The 19715-nt window shown below is 49.9% G+C and overlaps 2 protein-coding genes across 2 annotated transcripts in view; one reads left to right on the top strand and one right to left on the bottom strand.

The window, feature by feature from the left end:
• Window positions 1-11204, bottom strand: part of TMEM268 (transmembrane protein 268) — a 60897-nt gene extending 49693 nt beyond the window's left edge. The window contains exon 1 of the mRNA XM_061550500.1: window positions 11166-11204. The gene's annotated coding sequence lies outside the window, so the exon portion shown is untranslated. The remainder of the gene's footprint in view (window positions 1-11165) is intronic.
• A 4516-nt stretch (window positions 11205-15720) lies between these two features.
• Window positions 15721-19715, top strand: part of LAMC1 (laminin subunit gamma 1) — a 114289-nt gene continuing 110294 nt past the window's right edge. The window contains 1 exon segment of the mRNA XM_061550499.1: window positions 15721-16390. Coding sequence (XP_061406483.1) covers window positions 15901-16390 — 490 coding nt within the window. The 5' untranslated portion in view covers window positions 15721-15900.

Genomic DNA, 19715 nt, shown 5'->3' with positions numbered 1-19715 from the left:
GCGGTGTTTGCACGCAACCTCTACTTCACTGGTCGTTCAAAGAATAAACTGTTTATATATACGTCTGATGTTTGACTATAACAGTGTCGGGGACAGATGTCGGGATGTTTTGTCTGGCTTGTGATTTATTGTATCGCTAAATTGGTAGCAGGCTGTAAAACAAAACTGCCCCGACTTTGAGACAGACTGACCACTTCCGAGCTCGCTGCTGGGACAGACGTAGCCGTGCGTCTAGACTAAAGGCTTCATGCCGCAAATAATTACCGCTCTAATAACAGAGAAGGAATCCAGTCGTTACGCTGTCGGTTCGACTGAATCCATGCGTGTCCGTTTCATAATGGAATTCATTAAGGTCTACGGGGTCTCACAAAATACACCGAGGGACAGAAAAAGCCAGGCAAATGTTCGAGAACATGTGAAGGTTACAGACTTTGCATTGACTCCTAGGAAAACTTAAGGGGGTTTTTGGACGGGACACGTCGATTGAAGCGGTATGTGGCCCGTGGTCGAGACTGACATTGGAGTGGCAGCCAAAGGAGAGAACGCACCTGAGCGGAACGTCCACTGCAGAGACGGAGCGATGATCCTCGGCTCGTGAGCCGGTGCTAGGCAAATTGCTACACAGGAGAGACTGTCACACAGTTTGTTTGCACATGGTAGAGTTTAACAAACACAAAACCGAATCCGCGCAATATGGCTGTGCGTGCACAGGCCCTTTGTCCTCGACTGTTAAGGCAAGGGTTGGTGGATCACTTTTAGGTTCATGAAACATCTGAGCCTTGCTATGTAGCCAGTCGAAGGCAGTACAGCAAGTAGTTTCCTGAACTCGTCTGGTGGGGAATGTTGAGTGTTTTCCTCTCGAATGAGTGGTCGTCTCGTTTTTTTCCTCCACGTATTCCTTTTTCCACTGACACCTAAAACGACGACGACAACAACAACAACCCTTAAAAAGAAACTGGCCAAAAAGCATCCCAAGACAAGACCCTCCTGAACAAGGACCGCGAGCTTCGGCGAGACTCGCCAAAGACAAAATAATAATTGTTTCACGAGAACATCCTCGTCAAGTGTCTGATCGTCTTGTTTCGGGGCAGTCCTGCTCTAGATTTTGTCAGTTCTGCCGAGTAACTTTTTGAGTTTGAAGAAAACTACGTGCCCAGCGAAGACGCAAACTCCACGCCAATGGGTTTTGAACCTACTTGCTGTGCTACCGTATGCAGGCATCTCAGACACGTATGTCTGATACAATGTGCCATGGGTAAGCTTTTGTTAGTTGATGGCCCCAAGTTACAGGTGTACATTCCTAATTCCCTTGCTGGGAGCCAGATATAAATCAGGATAACGGAAAAAAAATCACTCCTCCTCCTTGTGCTTCGATGCATTGCCACGTTTTGTACTGAAGTTATAATTTGATTAAAAAGTTAATTGTTATATTTAGTGCAGATGACCCAAGGAAGACTTGGGTTTAGAACATCGCAGACTGATGTGTGAGGTTGAGGACTGGGAAAAGTGGATGGGGATCACGACAAAAGCTGCCAGCACAGTGCCCTAATGGTAATTCGGCCTGTAGACCAATCATGGGAGACAGGATTTGAATTGTAGCGGCCTCTAGTGGAAGCAGGGGGGTCACATAAACCAATTAAATATGAGGCGTATGAATCAAAATTAATGATCCTCACACGCCTCGTTTGGTGCGTGCGTCGCGAGTGTAAAAATAAGCTTCACTTTGTGTATCGGTGCATGGATACTTCTACGCTTTCAGCGACAGGCGAGACGAGAGTATGAACCGCAATGGACCACGTAATAAAAAATCGTACCCATAATCTGAAAATCTCAAACGCACGCGCCACGCACACGTGACACGCACACGGGCACGCACACGTGACACGCACACGGGCACGCATGCACGGGGGCACGCTCGCCCCAGAGTGCAGTCGCTAGCCATATAGCGGACAGCCGGGGAGGTCCGTTTAAAGTTGTGCGGCGAGACACAATCGACGCGTTGCGTTTTGAACTGACGAACCCCGGCTGCGAGGCGATGAGGCTGCATTCCTGCCAAGGCCAAGTGTGACGACGCAGGGACCCCGCAGCGATCAAGCGGGAGTCGTCAATCCCTCGACGGCGTTGAGTCGCGCCCAAGGGACCGCAGCGGCGGTCATCGTACGAGTCAAGTTATGCGTGTTTTGTTATGCTTTGGCGTGCAAATGCGTGCACGGCGCAGATGAACGGAACACTGCCCCCACCCACCCCCCCCCCCTCTTTTTTATTGAGTCGTTAAAATTCAGTGGTAATTCTAGGAGATGGATAAGTCACCCGGTCGGTCAACTCCAAGGTGGAGTTGACCGACCGGGTGGCTCCGAAGGTAAAATGCTGAGCCCAGCAACCAACATCTTGAGATGCTGGGTTCGAATCCAGCCAATCACCTGCGATTTAATTTGACCTCTCAAGTGCAGTGCATTGGTCGTCTCGGCCTATTCGCCAATGATGTTGCACGCACACGCTCACAAAAATAAAAAAACCCCATCGCATTCCCATATGGTTCTGCGCTTACGTCGGTAAACATGAATGGTTGCAAGAGACACCAGCTAGTGCAGTCAAAACCTCAATGCAAAACTCTCCATACGTGAGAATCTAAGAGTGGGGCTTCTGAGCTCAGGACTTTTCGACGGTTGTGGGACCTGGCAGAAGGAAGAAACGACGGTGAGGTATGATGGCATCAACAGAATTGGCTCAGGTCACCTTTTTAACTTGAACTCGTGTGCCCTCCCAGCCAGCCACCCTAATAAGTTGCCTCTGAATGGGCGGTTCAGCTGTTAATTTGGTGGGGCACATGGCTCTCTAAAGTCCCTCCACTCAGAGCCCACTGCTGAATAATTGTCACTATTGTAATAATGTTTGGCTTTTTGACAAACCACTGGTGGATGAAGGCCTCATCACGGCGTGTCTATCACAAAGGTTATTTGATTATGCTGCATCAGGTTGGTGAAGGTGGGCCCAGACCAGTTCAGACATCAATCGCCATCGATAGTAGCCCTGGCCGGGACGCGAACTCAGGTTGTGGGTTCACAGTGCGGTGTACTAACCACTGACTCGCAACGCTGCTCCTCCACTCCTTTCGTTAATCACATTAATTTCTCTGGACATCCGTGCCATCATAGCACACGCGATGACGTTCTTGTGTGCTATGAAGTCCGCACGAGCATTGGGGACACAGAGCAGCGCTGTCTGGAAAGGTCTCACGTTACCAGTGCGCGCGGTGGCATTCTTGCGACTGCAACCTCCGCCGGTTGAAGAATGAACATTCTTAAATTCCAAAAAGTAGAGGCAATGATGAAAGTGCCGATGAGCGAACCGGGGTTCGTGCCGGAGGAGTGCAGCCGCGCTGGACCGCCACCGACTTCGGGGCCAAGCGGTTTGCTCTGTCCGGTTGTGAACTTGGATTTGTTTGGAAGATAAAGCGACGTGACCGTCCTGGGAAACTGTTGCATGACGAGTAAACGTACAGGGCAAAATAAAAAAAAAAGTGTTCGTTGATAATTGTTTTTTTTATCCTTCTATGTGGCAACAAAACTGACACCTTTTTTTACAAGGAGTCATGTTTGCATAGACCACAATACCTGCAGTCGTAAATGCAAACAAAAAACATAACTATGATAATGTGCGCTAACCACTGACTCGCAATGTTTTTTGTTTGCATTTACGACTGCAGGTATTGTGGTCTATGCAAACATGACTCCTTCTAAAAAAAAGGTGTCAGTTTTGTTGCCAGGTAGAAGGGTAAAAAAACAATCATCATATTTTTTACTGGCAAATGAGGTTCCAATGGTGTAAAAGTGTTCGTTGTTGAACGAGTCTACAGATAATCGGGACGGGAAACTTTCATTGTTTTGTGAGTCTGGTGGGGGGGATGCACAAATACGAAAGGGCTGTGGAAGAACACGTTATTGACGGCGGTCTTGAGAACATTAAATTGTCCTGAATGGAACCCTGGGAGAGGTGAATGTAATCCTCTGTCCTCATGCGGCAACAGCAGGGGGGGGGAGGTTGCTTTGCGTAGGCAGATTTTGGAGTTCGCAGCAGCCTAAATATTTAGCGTTTCCCAGTCGAGCGGGCACTCAATTGCGCCACTGCGATTCGTCTGACTGTCGCGTCGCCCGCAGAAAATTAACAAGCGCTTAACAACAATTTTACGCCCATTCAAACATAGCGACCCTAACGATCGTCATTCCGCTAACCCTCCCCCCCCTCCGTCGACCACATCGCCACTATCCTTGTGCTGCTGCTGCTCCCACACGGAGACGCGCCCTAGCTAGGAACAGCTGACAGCTGGCGGGAAGCGCTTGGGCACAGCTGCACACACAGCGGAGTCTCGGAGCCGGCGGAGGCTTGGGGTGCGTGCGAGAGGCAGCGGAGTAGCCACGTGTGGTCTCTCACCGCACCCCGTCCAGCGAATGTCAACAAACTGCCCCTTGCACGTGGGTCCCGCGCGCTCTTAGTGAACAAAAAAAAATAATGAAAGCAACGTCAGCGTTTTAATTGCCTAAAGCCCCAATTAGTCCATGGGTCAAAGTTGATACGTTTTTTAGCCGACGTTGGACAATCTTAGGAAGTATTGCTTCTTCATATGGCCGATAACACTGAGTTGTGATAAGCTTTGGCTGATTGGATGTATAAACGCATTTGAGTTTTTTTTGACGTGGAGGTACAGATATGGGAAGGAGGTGAATTATCTGCTTAGTCATTTTATGATCGTGAAAAGTCATATTATGCCCATCACTCTGTCATGCAATGTTTAAAAATCAATCAGAATTTTCGTGCTCCAGACGTAATCTGTAACAGAGCATCATCATCATCTCCACAAGTTAGGAGCCGCGGGTTTTATTAATTCAAAGCATCAGTGAGGTTGTGAAATCATCACTCATATGTACTTGTTCATACAGAATCAGAATTATAATATTTATCAATACTAGAGGAATCCGATGAGCTACAAAGCTATTTTTCATAGATGCCCAGTAGGGGAGGGCAAGCACGTTGCAACAACAATTAAATGAGCACCATATCGGCACTGGGGAGACAAAGATGGGTGGACATAGTACTGGCCACACCACCACAATGCTGGGTTTAATAGGTGCTCGCTAACTTGTCTGTATGTCGTTATTGATTCCTTCTCTGCTGTGGGCCCCAGAGTGTCCTTCCCCCAGCCCTCTATGCGGTCAACTCCCAACCACTGTTCTCGTCCAGGCTCAAGATCGTCCCTTTCCCCCCTCTGCCCATGATTGTCTGCCTCCATCGACAAATGAAACATGCACATGGCATCTGGAGACGCGGTTGCATTTCGACGCAATACACATCCCAACTTTTTTTTGTCGCATTGTATATAGTAAATCGGTCAAATGTTCCGTTGCGCGCACATCATTGATCATCATCCGTCAAGGCGTGTGCACGTCAACAGGACGCTAACAGCCGCTGAACGTGCGCTGTGGGGGTGGGATCGCAAACTTGGTTTTCACAACTAATTCTCAGAGTCACCAAATAGTGTAGCGCCTATGCGTGCATCGCGATGTGCTTATATGAGCAGCGAATTTAAAACCCCGGGCATCTAAAAATTGTCAACGATACGCGTAAACGACACACACGCACCCGCATCGCCCTGAATTGAAACCATCACTAGACCATATTTAGTAGCAGGACGACTGCCGACTCTGCACCACCACCCCAAAAAGAAAAGTCTTTCATTTTGTAAAAATTATTAGTTTTTTTGTGCAATTTCTTACGGGGTTCGGATTTAGTGTCTGCGTTGGGCCAGCGTGTGTCAATCTAGCCCCGCGGCTTTTCATCCCGTCTGCTCGGGCATTATTATTATTATTTATGTGGCATGGGCCAAGGATAGGGTTTCTCGAAAAAAACGCCCAGATTTGTTGACTCTGGGATTTGAGACGACTTGCCGCTCCGAATCAATCCTCAAAGAGTGCGCGCAGCTGCAAGCAATTAGCGCCCGTTAATATATTCCAGGCACGTAGCCCGCACGGGGCCACGTGGTTAATATTATTGACACATATGTAGCAGCTGTAATGGTTTACTCTACTAAATGATATATATATTATATAAACACATGTACACATCAGCTCCCCAAATATACAAGCACTGTCATCATCATCATCAGCAGCAGTCACGTTCTCGACACTTTTGAGATAAAAAGACTTCCCAAGTCCTATTCTTTGGGTCTTTCGGTAAAATCACGTAGATAGGCTCAAAGAAAATTACAAAAAAACGACGACGTTTTCCCCAAGTAATTTCCATCTTCTTGGTTCTTTCGGTAAAGTCACGTAGAAGGGAAATAATAAAATAATAAAAATCAAACATACTAAAATAATTCTCACGACGTATCGGCCACAACGCAAGCAGCCGTCCTCAGGTGAAGAACAGGTCTGTCGGGAAGACAGCGTCAGACGCTGTCTTCATCCCGTCGTGAGAATTATTTTATTATGTTTTATTTTTATTATTTTATTATTTCCCTTCTACGTGACTTTACCGAAAGAACCAAGAAGATGAATCCCTGCAGTCACGAAAGCTTTAAATCGAAATTCATTTCCATCTCTCATGGTCCAGCGATATCACAATCCACTTGGCTCCGGCACGTCAGCCCACTTCACCGCTCCATCTCCACGGCGGGGGACCTTTTCTTGAGCACGTTCCCTCCCTTTGCCTCCATTCCGACACCAACTGCGACCATCAGCCATCACCCCCCCCCCCCGCCCAAGCCCATTTACTTTTCTCGGCAATCAATGCGATGTCTCTAATTTGCACGTGTGCTCCGATATTCTGCATTATGCGTATGGGGGTCCCGTAAATATCCGAATATGTGCAGACCTTCCTATGCCATTGGACTCAGAAAAGGGCAGCTGCAAAGTTTATCATTTGTACATGTGCCATGATTTCATCGCTCTAAATGTATCCTTCACAGCCCCCCCCCCCGTGTGCCTGCCATTTGTCAAGGTCCCCAGGTCTGGTGTACTTGTTCATTTCACACGAGCGTGATCTGCCTTTCGCCCACTTCCCCGACCCACACACTCACTTCACATACCCACTCACTCACTCACCCACTCATCCACCCACTCACTCACTTACCCACTCATCCACCCACTCACTCACTCACTTACCCACTCACCCACTTACCCTACCCACACACCCACTCACTCACCCACTTACCCTATCCACACACCCACTCACTCACCAGTTCACTCACTCACCCGCTCACCCACTGACTCACTTAGCCACTCACTTCACTCACCCACTCACTCACCCACTTACCCTACCCACTAACCCACTCACTCACCTACCCACTCACCCATTCACTCACCCTACCCACACACCCACTCACTCACTTACACTACCCACACACCCACTCACCCTACCCACACACCCACTCACTCACTTACACTACCCACACACCCACTCACCCTACCCACACACCCACTCACTCACTTACCCACTCACTTACCCACTCACCCATTCACTCACCCTACCCACATACCCACTTACCCTACCCACACATCCACTCACTCACCCACTCACTCACTTACCCACTCACCCATTCACTCACCCTATCCATTCACTCACCCTACCCATACACCCACTCACTCACTTACCCACTCACCCATTCACTCACCCTACCCATTCACTCACCCTACCCACACATACACCCACTCACCTACCCACTCACCCATTCACTCACCGTACCCACACACTCACTCACTCACTTACACTACCCAAACACCCACTCACCCTACCCACACACTCACTCACTCACCCACTCACCACCTCCAACCCTACGCAGCAGCACTGGCTGATACAGCTACAGTCTTAACTCATGCCACCCTCCTCCCTCTCCCCTAAATCCACTCCTTGTGCCTCGGGACTTCCAGCCGAAGCGGCTTGGCTTTTATTTGCCATGCAAAATTCTCAATTCTAAAAAGTTGCTACATGCCGTACTGAGCACGATGTATGTAGAATTTCTTTCTTGCCCAACCGTAGTCAACCGTGGTAATCGGATGCGCAGGAGGTACAGCAAGTGCGGCTGATGCGTAGACAGATCTGTTAGCGGTTGCGGCTCCCAACTCTGCTTAATAAAAGTTCAACGTTAAGCAGTTGGGTTGATTGATGAACCCTCACTCGCCGATTTGCTCCAGACCACCTCTTTCTCTCTCTCACCGTCAATAAGCCGGCGAGGCACCGATAACCGGTGGTGAGAAATGTGGTGCAAACTGCGATGTCCCTAACAAGTCGCTCACCGAAGAATCTCCTTGCCCAGAAAAACACTGGGACGGCGCTTGCCCACGTTAGACGTACACACACACACGGGGAAAGACCTGCGGCCACTTCCTGCACAAAGTGGGGATACTGAGCACATGCCCGAACTGTGACTGCAGTGCAACGCGGCAATGCATCACTCACATAAATCGATCATCGTCCAACAACAGGCCTTTTGCAAGGAGGTGCAAAATGGGATCCATCTGGTGACCCCAGATGCCACCCTAAAATTTCTTCACAAACTCAAAACACGCGATTACAAACTCGGTCCATTGCATCTCAAACGGGCATACAAACGGAGATCATTGTCACGGGTGCATCGCTGTTACTACCCACCGGGCCATTGTTGCGATGAACGTCATGCCACGGTTGCTCCACCGATGTCAAGGACTCGTTCTACCAGATTGTATCCTCTCACACTCGTGCAGTGTTCGACCACCCCGCTACAGGGCGCAGCGTCTCTCTTTCATCCTTTGCTGGCACTGCTCATCTTTTAAACTCCCTTCCCACCGTCTCATTTTTAAATCCTTTATATTAAGTTCACTTGCTTGCTTGCGCGCTTACGACCGTGCAAATCTTTCGGTCGTTTTTTAACCCACTTCCCGTGATCAAATCGAGCTGACATTTTGCACACAGACTCGTTGTGCGTGACAATTTATTTTCGTAAAAACAAATTTCCAAAATTTTCCACTTTTTAGGGAAAAAAAATGTCATATTTAATTTAAAATACCAATGTGATAAAAATGAAACTCTTACTCAAGAAAAACAAAAATGAATAATAAAATAAAACCGATGCCACGCATATAAAGGATTTATAGTGAAAAACTTTGTTTTTACGGGTTAATTTTTCCCCCCCTCCCTATAGCCATTAGTTCGTACATTGTACTCTTATTGAAGCTCGCTGCTGGCTGCTTAATCGTCACCATCGCGATAACTTGGCACTTATCAAGGCACCTTTCGCGAAACGTCTCAAGTTCGCCGTGAATGAAAACGTTTGAGGGCAGACAGGAGCGGAGGAACGCTTCGCGTTGCCGGGCATCGTTTTGACCTTTTGTGGTCTGCGCTCAGCATCTGCCACTCAAAGCAATATTCCCTCCAGCGCATTGCGAGAGACCACGAGGAACGGTGACTGTGGCTAGAGAGTGGATGGGGAGGGGGGATGGTTTGGGGGGGGGTGGTTTGAAGGGGGGGTGATGGTTTGGGGGGGGGGGATAGTTTGAGGGGGATAGTTGGGGGGGGGTTCAACCAGCAGTAAAAAGACCATGGTTGTTGATTTTTTAAAGTGGGGGGAGGTGGGCAAGTAGAGTAGCCAAGGGGGTCATCGAACACTTTTGCATGTGTATGTTGAACTTCTTTCGTGCCGTACGTCGCACCAACCATGCTAATCGGAGGTGCCTTGGTGGGAGATCGAGTCCCTTGGCCTCCTTTCTCCCTCCGTGTTCCCACGTCACATCGCTGTAATCGCTCTCTCTCTCTCTCTGCCCAGCTCTCTAAGCTTTCACAATGACACGCAACCTGTGAGCCCCAGGCCTTTCTGTTGTTCTCTTTTATAGTGGGCACAGTTGGGATAAAGATGTTTGCAGCTGAGCCCAACAACGAACAAAAAAACACACAAGGCCCAGTCACAGCGATGACCTTTTGTTCCATTAAAACGATGACGTGCCCACAACACCCGCCCCGAGCAGACTCGAACGGCATTTATTGTACCAGGGAATTGAAAAAAAACGACCATGAGCATTGCCCATCCTCAAGTCATGCGTGCGCCGTGAGGACACTTGTGGCTTGATGCTTTACACGATATGAAACGCTCAATGTCAAACATTTACTATCGCACACAAGTGCTGAAAGGTTGCCTCCCCCTCCCCCCCCCCTGGTCGCTTCACAGCCCATGATATTGTTCGCAAGAGGAGATCATTGTTTGACTTTCCCATGAACAAGTTTATCTTCATAATGGCCAGCTGTTCAGTGTCTTTATTCGTAACTGTCGGGAGAGGCTACAGAGGCTCTTTGCAAAATGTGTTGTATGCGATTCAATGGAACTCAGCCATCCCATGATCAGAGATGGGGCAAGGGGGGGGGGATCAGCTGACATCATCAACGCCCATAGTTGAAAATCCTTGAGCAATGTTTAAAAGTGAATACAATAACTCATAACGAATCACATTAGCAGTGGTACACATGAACAAAACAACCGACTTTGTCATTAACATGTCACTTATCATCAACATAAATACAACACATTGACCTCTGAGAATTGCACATCAAAAACAAACCGTTGTTACTGCGACGCACACCATCATGTGGACACGTGGTCCTTTAATAGAGTCTCAGAATTAATTCCGTAAAGTCAGCTACCATGTAGGCCGTTCTCACTGCGAGAGTTACAAACGGACATTTCGTCTCGTGCGATGATTGCCAGTAGTTAGCACGGTTGTAAATAACTCCCGAGGGAGATACAAACGGAAATGATGACTAATTATACACCACCTGGAAAAATACTAAAACAACATTCAGCACGCCGGCCACTTGCGCCATTCCCGTGTGCCGAGCTAGGATGCGTCGCTTTCGTTAAGACTGCTGCTCATCAAGAATGGCTCAAACGAGGGTTCGTCATCATTTAGAATGTTGTACTCTTTGCAAATACTATTGAGCAAACATCTACACTTGCAATAAAATCAACAAAACAATACTGCTCGTTCATCCGAACTGGAATTGCGTTAAACACTTAAGGCAATGCTTCATCCACGAAAAAAAACAGCTCCCGTATACTTGATCATTCGCGATAAATGTGTACATGGGGGGAGAGGAGGAGGGGTGGTGCACAGTGGTTCGAGCACGAACACTGTGAACCCAAATACCAGAGTTCGATTCCCGGCCGCTGCTAACCACGTGGCCACCAACACCGCCCGGCCACCGCCAGCCCACACTCGCCAGCGTCACGCACAATCACACAACAACACCCACGATTCTCACGATCCACGGTGGCGTAGAGGAAGGTCTTCCTCCCGTGCGCAAGTGATCGATTTTACAAAAAGGCCATTGTTATACTGGTAGGAACCTCCTGGTTACACCAGCCCACAGGGGATTATTGTGTCCGTCGTGCAGGGAGGGTCTGGGTGGGGAGGGGAGGGTAGGGAGGGGCTGGGTGGCGAGGGGAGGGTGGGGAGGGGCTGGGTGGGGAGAGTGGGGCTGGGTGGGGGTGGGAGGGGTGGGCTAGGTGGGGTGGGGCTGAGTGGGGAGGGGCTGAGTGGGGAGGGGCTGGTCACCCTGTGGTGCCCTTATAAAACTCAACGTTTCACCTACTCACGCCGGCTTGTGCACGCCCTCACAGTCGGGCATATTTGCGGAATACACCACGCCGCCGTTGACCCTGGCCATTGACCGAGCAACCCAACGTTCCTACCAGCTCCCTCCGCAGGAATGTGTTATTGTATTGGTCAAACTGCGCACGCGAGATTTAAACTTTAACTGCGAATGAATACGCATAACCGAGGCGGTAGAACGAGACAAGCAGGGACTGGTTCCTGAATCGATTAGCGATCCAAGATCGTGATGCCAATTCATCTAATTTCCCCGGGGGGGGGGAGGTGGGGGAAGAGACAATCGCTAGACCTCTCTCTTCATAATCATTAGCCACGGTCAATCCACTGCTGGATGAAGCCCTCACCAATTAAGCCGCCACCATCACTCACGGTCTTGCTCCATCTCCGCTGGCCGGCGTCCTCTGGAATGTTCCTATTTACAGGCGCATATGCAGACTGCCGACTGAAATGTCGGATTGGCATATGAGCTGTATACATAACTAGATAAATGCAATGTAAGCATGATTCTCTGGCTTGTCTCCACGTCCAAATGAAACACGTGTTTTCGTCCAACTGCCTATTGACTTTCCAGACTAATATTATTCCGCAGTCTTTGTTTAAGCAAGCAAACTCTGCAGCGGTGTCCATCTTCTGGGTCCCATCAGCAGGGAGGGGCAAGCTTGTTAAATACATGCCACCTGTGTTACCGTCAGTTATTGGGAAGGGCGTCTATCCATAACTGTCCACCTATGGATCAAATCAACCAAAATACCGTCCAACCTCGTCGGATTGTGGAAGCTTGGCAAATTTTGAGCCTGGACAGTACTTGGATGGGTACTGAAGCAAATTGAATGTGATGGGGTTTTTTTGTTTGTTTGTTAGTCACACGGGGTGATCCCGTTTAGCCAGCTTCCCGGCTATTTTACAAGGGAAATCCGTGGTAGGCTGCGTGAGGATAGCAGCGACAACAAAACAAAGAAAGAGAAAAAAAATTAACCCGTAAAAACAAAGTTTTTCACTATAAATCCTTTATATGCGTGGCATCGGTTTTATTTTATTATTCATTTCTGTTTTTCTTGAGTAAGAGTTCCATTTAATCACATTGGTATTTTAAATTAAATATGACATTTTTCCCCCTAAAAAGTGGAAAATGTTGGAATTTTTTTTCACGAAAATAAATTGTCACGCACAACGAGTCTGTGTGCAAAATGTCAGCTCGATTGGATCACGGGAAGTGGGTTAAAAAACGACCGAAATATTTGCACGGTTGTAAGCGCGCAAGCAAGCAAGCAAGTGAACTTAATATAAAGGATTTAAAAATAACATCAACATCATTGCAGACAGCGAGTAGAGAGAGGGGGTCCTTAGGTAATATTGCACAACAAACGAGGTGTTTGACGTCCGCGAACGAAACACGCGTGAATACAACACAAACATTATGGGGACCTCATTTGCCAGTAAAAATATGATAATTGGTTCTTTACCCTTCTATCTGGCAACAAAACTGACACCTTTTTGCAAGGAGTCATGTTTGCATAGACCGCAATACCTGCAGTCATAATACAAACAAAAGAACATAACTCTGATAATGTGCACTGTCCTTGAAGTTGATTGGTCCACACCCGAGACAGCCTTCCTTCGAGCCTAGTCTCATATGGGTTGGACCAGATGACGCCAAAAGAACCAATTATCACAACACAAACATTGCAAATATATGAAAAAAATAAGAATAGGGTTTACCCTTTCCGGCAATAAAACAGGAGTTAAAAATGTTCAAACACCAAATAGAAACCCTTTGCAAGGAATCAAGTCTGCATTAAGCATACGTACTTATGGTGAACATGCAAACAAACATGTTCTGGCAATATCTGCCTTGTCTTTGAAACTGATTGGCCCAGTCTCACCAGTGTCAATGCACATAATGTGAGGGCATGTTTGTTTGTATGTTCACCACAAGTACGTGTGGTTAATGCAGTTCTTGATTCCTTGCAAAAGGTTTCTATTTGGGGCCGTCCATAAATGACGTCACGCGACTTTGGACAAAAAGTCAGACCCCCTCCTCAAATATGACGTCAGAAAGCTCTGCCCCCCCCCCCCCCCCAAAACCATATTTCCATTTTGAAAATACAACATGATTCAAATCGCTTTAAACTATTGTCATTGTAGTGCGTATTTAATGTGGCGCTGCACTCTGATGTTGTAGGAGTGTTGTTATAACAATTCTATATTTATTTAAAGTTTCGCATTTTTATGTGACGTCACACATTGTCACAAATGTCTGACCCCCCCCCCCCCCCGAGGTGCGTGACGTCATTTATGGACGGCCCCTTTGGTGGTTGAACATCTTAACACCTGTTTTATTGCCAGAAATGGTAAAACGTATTCTTACTTTTCATACTTTGATACTGGCAGAAAGGTCCCATTTAGTGCAAATATAATGACAGCAAAGGGCGTCAGGAATAAAAGTGAAGTACACGTGCAATCATGCTCTAAATTATGACTTAGGGCACCGAACCGAGACGATACACTCACACATGAAAATCCGGTTTCATTGATCACAAGCAGCTGCTTGGATTCGAACCCAGCTCCAGCGTTGCCAAGCTCAGCGCACCCGGCCACATCTCGTCTCGCGCTTCGTGAATAAAACGACTGGGGTGTGGGGTGGTGGTGGTGCTGGTGCGTGTATGTGCATGTGTGTGAGCGCGCGTGTTCCCCAGCTTGTGGATCTCACAAGTTCCTCTGTACGGGGTCGCTTCCACCAACAGGTGGCATTCCCACGCTGCGAGGAGACATTGGCGCAGGGCCTTGCCGACGCCCACTTACGGACGAAATGCAGAAACGCGCAGCATCGCGAACTTCGAAACCCTTTTAGGGGGAGCGCAATGGGCACTCCGCAGAGGCGATCAACAGGCGCACAATGCCAACCCCGAGTGGACATTCCGCTAATGAACGATTCGCTCCATCCTCCCGTCGCAATTCGATGAATTGGCCACGATTTGGGTTCACGAACAACACGATGCGTTTAATTCGCATCGGCTCTCACGAGCAACAGTATAGTGCGTTTATGTTGTGGGTTAGATCGTGAAGGCGTTATGTCAATGCGGTGTTTAACTGTCGCGGGATAATAGGGAGAACATTTCGCGGATAATAGGCGTGTTCGCAGACTTCTCACATCTCTCGCGGACAAAATGAATAGCGCGCAATAGGGTCAGGGATTAGAGCAGCAGCAGCAGAGAGTCATTCGCGCAGAGATCGCTGTCGAGTGTAACGTCACAGGAGATGAGTGGCGCTCACGTGGCCCCTGTGCGGGCTGACTGGCTGCCCGGCCGGCCAGCTGACCGGGTACCCGCCGTATGGGAGACAGGGCGAGGAGTCTGCGTGGAAAGGTTCTGCATGGGCAGCTGACGAAAGATGCGCGGTGTAGCGAGGGATGATGGGTCATGGGTGGGTTAGAGCGAAGGTTGCCAGGATTTGAACACGCATGAGAATGGGAAGGGTGGGGGTGGTGATGATTGATGATCATTGGTGATGATGGTACAAATGTAAAAGTGTTGTTGATGAGGATGTAAGTGGAATTACTTATGATTCATAATACACGTTTTTGGGTTAGATCGCGTTATTATAATGTGTCGTAACCCTCCACCACCCGATACGGCCAATCAGTAAAAAAGTGTCACGTTAATTGGTCATTAGCCGTTGTTTATTATGTAAATGTCAATTTACTGTTTGTGACGATATTTCACAAAATGTTGTTTTTGATGATGATATTTAAAAGAGTTGTTTTAATGATGATTATTTAAGATAGTGTTTGAAGGATGATGTAAATGCAATTCACGACAATGCTGATGATGACGACGACGATGATGATTATATTGAAGATAGCAGCTGTGTTATTGATTCATGATGATAATTGGGCTTCTTCATGAATGATCATCAACTTGTGAGCGAGGCAGCAGACAACATCGTTGATTCTAGAGAGCCCGAGAGAGGGGGGTGGGTGCCGAGCGGTGTCGAGCGGGCGGGAGGAGGAGGCAAAGCACAGCAGGGGCGAGGAGGTGGAGCAGTGAGGAGCGTGGAACAAGGATCGAGCATTTTAGAGGGAGGGGGAGAGACGTTGCACTCTGCTCGGCCCGCCCGCGTCTCCACACTCACCCACCCCGCACCTCTCCCCATCTCGCCTCGTCTCATTCAACCCAACCCCACACCTCTCCCCTCCTCTCTCCCCATCCTCGCCTCGCCTCATTCACCGCCAGCACCACCACCAGCCGCTTCTCGCTCAGAGCAACTCCACATGGCGCACACGCGTAGCACCGCGCCGCGCCTCCCGATCTCGCTCCGCCGACGGTGGCGGCTCCATCACCATCATCACGGTCAGCATCAGCAGCAGAGCACGGCGGCTATGATGGCAATGACGACGACGACGACGGCGGCGATGCTGCTGCTGCTGTTCTGCCAGGGCGTCTTCTCGGCCATGGACGAATGCTACGACGACGAGGGACGGCCGCAGCGGTGCCTGCCCGAGTTCGTGAACGCGGCTTTCAACGTGACGGTGGAGTCGACGAACACGTGCGGATCGCCCGCCGAGGAGTACTGCGTGCAGACCGGGGTGACGGGCGTCACCAAGTCGTGCCACGTGTGCGACGCGAGCGACGCGCGCCTCCACCACAACGCCACGTTCCTGACGGACTTCAACAACCAGGACGACACGACTTGGTGGCAGAGCCCCACCATGCTGCGCGGGGTGCAGTACCCCAAGGCCATAAACCTCACCCTGCGTCTGGGTGAGAGCACGAGGCGTGCGGGTTTGGGGAGGGAGGTTACCTGCTGGAGGTGATGGTGATGATGATGATGCTGCTGCTGGTGGTGGTGGTGATGGGGGTGATGATGGTGCTAGTGACGTTGATGCTAATGATGATGATGGTGGTGGTGATAGCGGTGGTGATGATTCTGGTGGTGGTGATGGGGGTGATGATGATGGTGCTAGTGACGTTGATGCTAATGATGATGATGGTCGTGGGGGTGGTGATAGTGCTGATGGTGATTATGCTGGTGATAGCGGTGGTGATGATTCTGGTGGTGGTGATGGGGGTGATGATGATGGTGCTAGTGACGTTGATGCTGATGATGATGGTGGTGGTGATAGTGCTGATGATGATAGTGGTGATAGCGGTGGTGATGATTCTGGTGGTGGTGATGATTCTGGTGGTGGTGATGATGGTGCTGGTGGCGTTGAAGCTGCTGCAAGTGCTACCGATTATGGTGGTGATAGTTGTCTTCTTGATGGTGTTGGTGGTGAAACACGTGATGCATGCTGGTGCTAATTGTGCCGGTGATGCGTTTTCGTGGAGTTGGTGGTGCTGCTGGTGGTCATGGCGATGTTGATTTGTGTTGGTGCTGATGGTGTGGACGCTTCTTTCAGTGACGATAACTTCTCGTTGAGAATATTCGTTGTTTGAATATCCAGCAGGGTATTATTGGTTCGGGGGCTATAGTGGTAGAAGCTGCCGAATAGAGTAATAGGGCGTGGAGTGTGTCATTCTGCTCGGTCGAGTGAGGTTCGAACCGGGTCAGGGATTGATGCACGGCAGTCCCGTTTCCCCTGCAGTCGGATAAGTCCCTTTCACGATGATGATGATGCTTTAAAACCCCTGAAAAGCAGTCAAGCAGCCGGTAAACCCCCCTGCCTGGGGTAAGACAACACCACAAAGCATCGTGTAACTCAACAGCCAGAGCCACGCCGTGCCAAGCACTGCCCACGGCTGAGACACAAGGGGATTTAAGGGGGCCCACGGGTCAACGGTGCACACAGACTGCTATGTTGCAAGCCGACCCGCAGAGCAAGTCGTGGGGAGGAGGGACTGCATCCGCCGCCACGCGATTAACCCCCCTGCGCACCGCCCTATCCTCGCTTGCATGCGTCGAAGATCATGCGTCCATACCCTGCCTGCTCGCGAGGTCCCTTGATCCTCCGAGGAGGGGAATGCAGAGAGAGAGAGAGTTGGGGGTGCTGCTTGCGATGGAACGCGTGTCGCTTGTGTGGTTTGTTACGCACTGCGCACTGCGCGTGTGTGTGTGTGGCAGCCCTGTGTGTCAATCCGCTGCTGGATCAGGGTCTGTTCCCTACACCGCGCTTGCTGGCCGCGAGGGTTATTTGGACCCATCGTTTGACCTCCCGTACGCTGGTCGGTTCGAGTTGGTGACGGCGGGGAACATCGATCGCGGGCGCACAGAAGTGCAGTACAACAATGGCTATTTGTGGCCGTGCCTCTTATGTTAACTACCACGGCTGGTGTATGCCCCATAGCGAGCACTAGCCAGGCTCAAACCTCAGCGTGGCTTGGGGGGGGACCCCGACTTAAATTTCGTGCCTTTTGAAGACAACTCCACGGTGTGGACGATGTGGTCGTCGTCGTCGTGTTTTTTTTGGCCTGGTCGTTTCCAGGCACCGCCCTGCACAATGAACGCGCACTCACTTGTTCCGTTGGCAAAGAGAAAAGCGTTGACCTCGAAGGATGAGAGCGAGCGAGGGAGCGAGAGAGACCTCCTGTTGGCAACGAGACGAGAGGGAATCGTCGCCATTCTCTGAATTAGTGTCAGGAATGCACAAGTGCGCCCGTGTGTGTACAGTGGATAAATCGCTATTATTCCGGCTTTGTTCATCGTGACGATAGCGCATTCATTTACTGTCCAGCCCTTTTTTTGTGTGTTATCCATACTTCACGGCGCTAGGCAGTATCGGGTTGGTTAGACGTGTGTGTGTGGGGGTTTGGGAGGTTCCATGACCGGGTCCTGGTTCCATGACCGGGTCCTGGTTCCATGACCGGGTCCTGGTTCCATGACCGGGTCCTGGTTCCATGACCGGGTCCTGGTTCCATGACCGGGTCCTGGTTCCATGACCGGGTCCTGGTTCCATGACCGGGTCCTGGTTCCATGACCGGGTCCTGGTTCCATGACCGGGTCCTGGTTCCATGACCGGGTCCTGGTTCCATGACCGGGTCCTGGTTCCATGACCGGGTCCTGGTTCCATGACCGGGTCCTGGTTCCATGACCGGGTCCTGGTTCCATGACCGGGTCCTGGTTCCATGACCGGGTCCTGGTTCCATGACCGGGTCCTGGTTCCATGACCGGGTCCTGGTTCCATGACCGGGTCCTGGTTCCATGACCGGGTCCTGGTTCCATGACCGGGTCCTGGTTCCATGACCGGGTCCTGGTTCCATGACCGGGTCCTGGTTCCACTCGCCACTGACGGCAGCCGTCGCCGGACTGGTTCATGACGCAGTGTGCGTGCCAAGAAACCACAATCAGAATCTGCGTTCGTACTGGAGGAATCCGATGAGTTGTAAAGCTCTATTTTCGTTTCACAGATTTTCACCCCCCCCACTCCACGCTCCATGTCTCTTATCAGTCTAATCGTAATCGTATTATATTGTGTGCCGAGGGGAGGGAGTGTGGATCTCCCCCCCCCCCCCACGTTTTTATGCCGATGTTACGGTTGCTGCAGTAGCATTTTCTCTCTCTCTCCCTTTCTGTTCACGCGAAACGCCCTTGACTCTCGAAGTGCGATGAGATCTGGGGCGGCCGGTGTGGCGTGGATGATGACAATGAAAGCTGCAAGAGCCAAAATGTGAAAAAAAATCATCGATTATGATCGCGTCGACGATACGGGTCTGGCAGCTAAAAGTCCCAAAACGCATCGAGAACGCATCGTCGTGTTCCGCAGGATCTTATGTATTGATTTTCAAACAAACAAACAAACAAAAATCACCCAACGCACATTTGCTGTGCCCACTGGCTTCTCCCAGTGGCCAGGATTCGATGAGCTGGGGTCTGCAGTGGGTGGGAAGTCGAGGAATGTTTCTCTCTTCGACTTGGGTAGAGAGAGCGAGCGGGAGAGAGAGAGGGGGGGCGGGTAAAAAAAAAGCGTGGCTTCAGCACTTTTGTCATCAAAAGAAAGTTGCGTGGCTGTGTCGTTCTGCGAGCCTCCCTCCCCCATCCACCCCCACACACACACAGCCTCCTCCTCCTCCCCCACTGTGCCCCGTGTAAGCTGCCTATGGGGGCAATAGGTGGCCGAGGTTCGCGCTACGAACCCCGCTCATGAGCAAC

The sequence above is a fragment of the Lethenteron reissneri genome, chromosome 12 (genome assembly GCF_015708825.2).
Source record: "Lethenteron reissneri isolate LAM-NWPU_2019-01 chromosome 12, ASM1570882v1, whole genome shotgun sequence".
Lineage (NCBI taxonomy): Eukaryota > Metazoa > Chordata > Hyperoartia > Petromyzontiformes > Petromyzontidae > Lethenteron > Lethenteron reissneri.
Note: the sequence above shows the minus strand (reverse complement) of the source record. Positions and strands in the feature narration are given on the sequence as shown.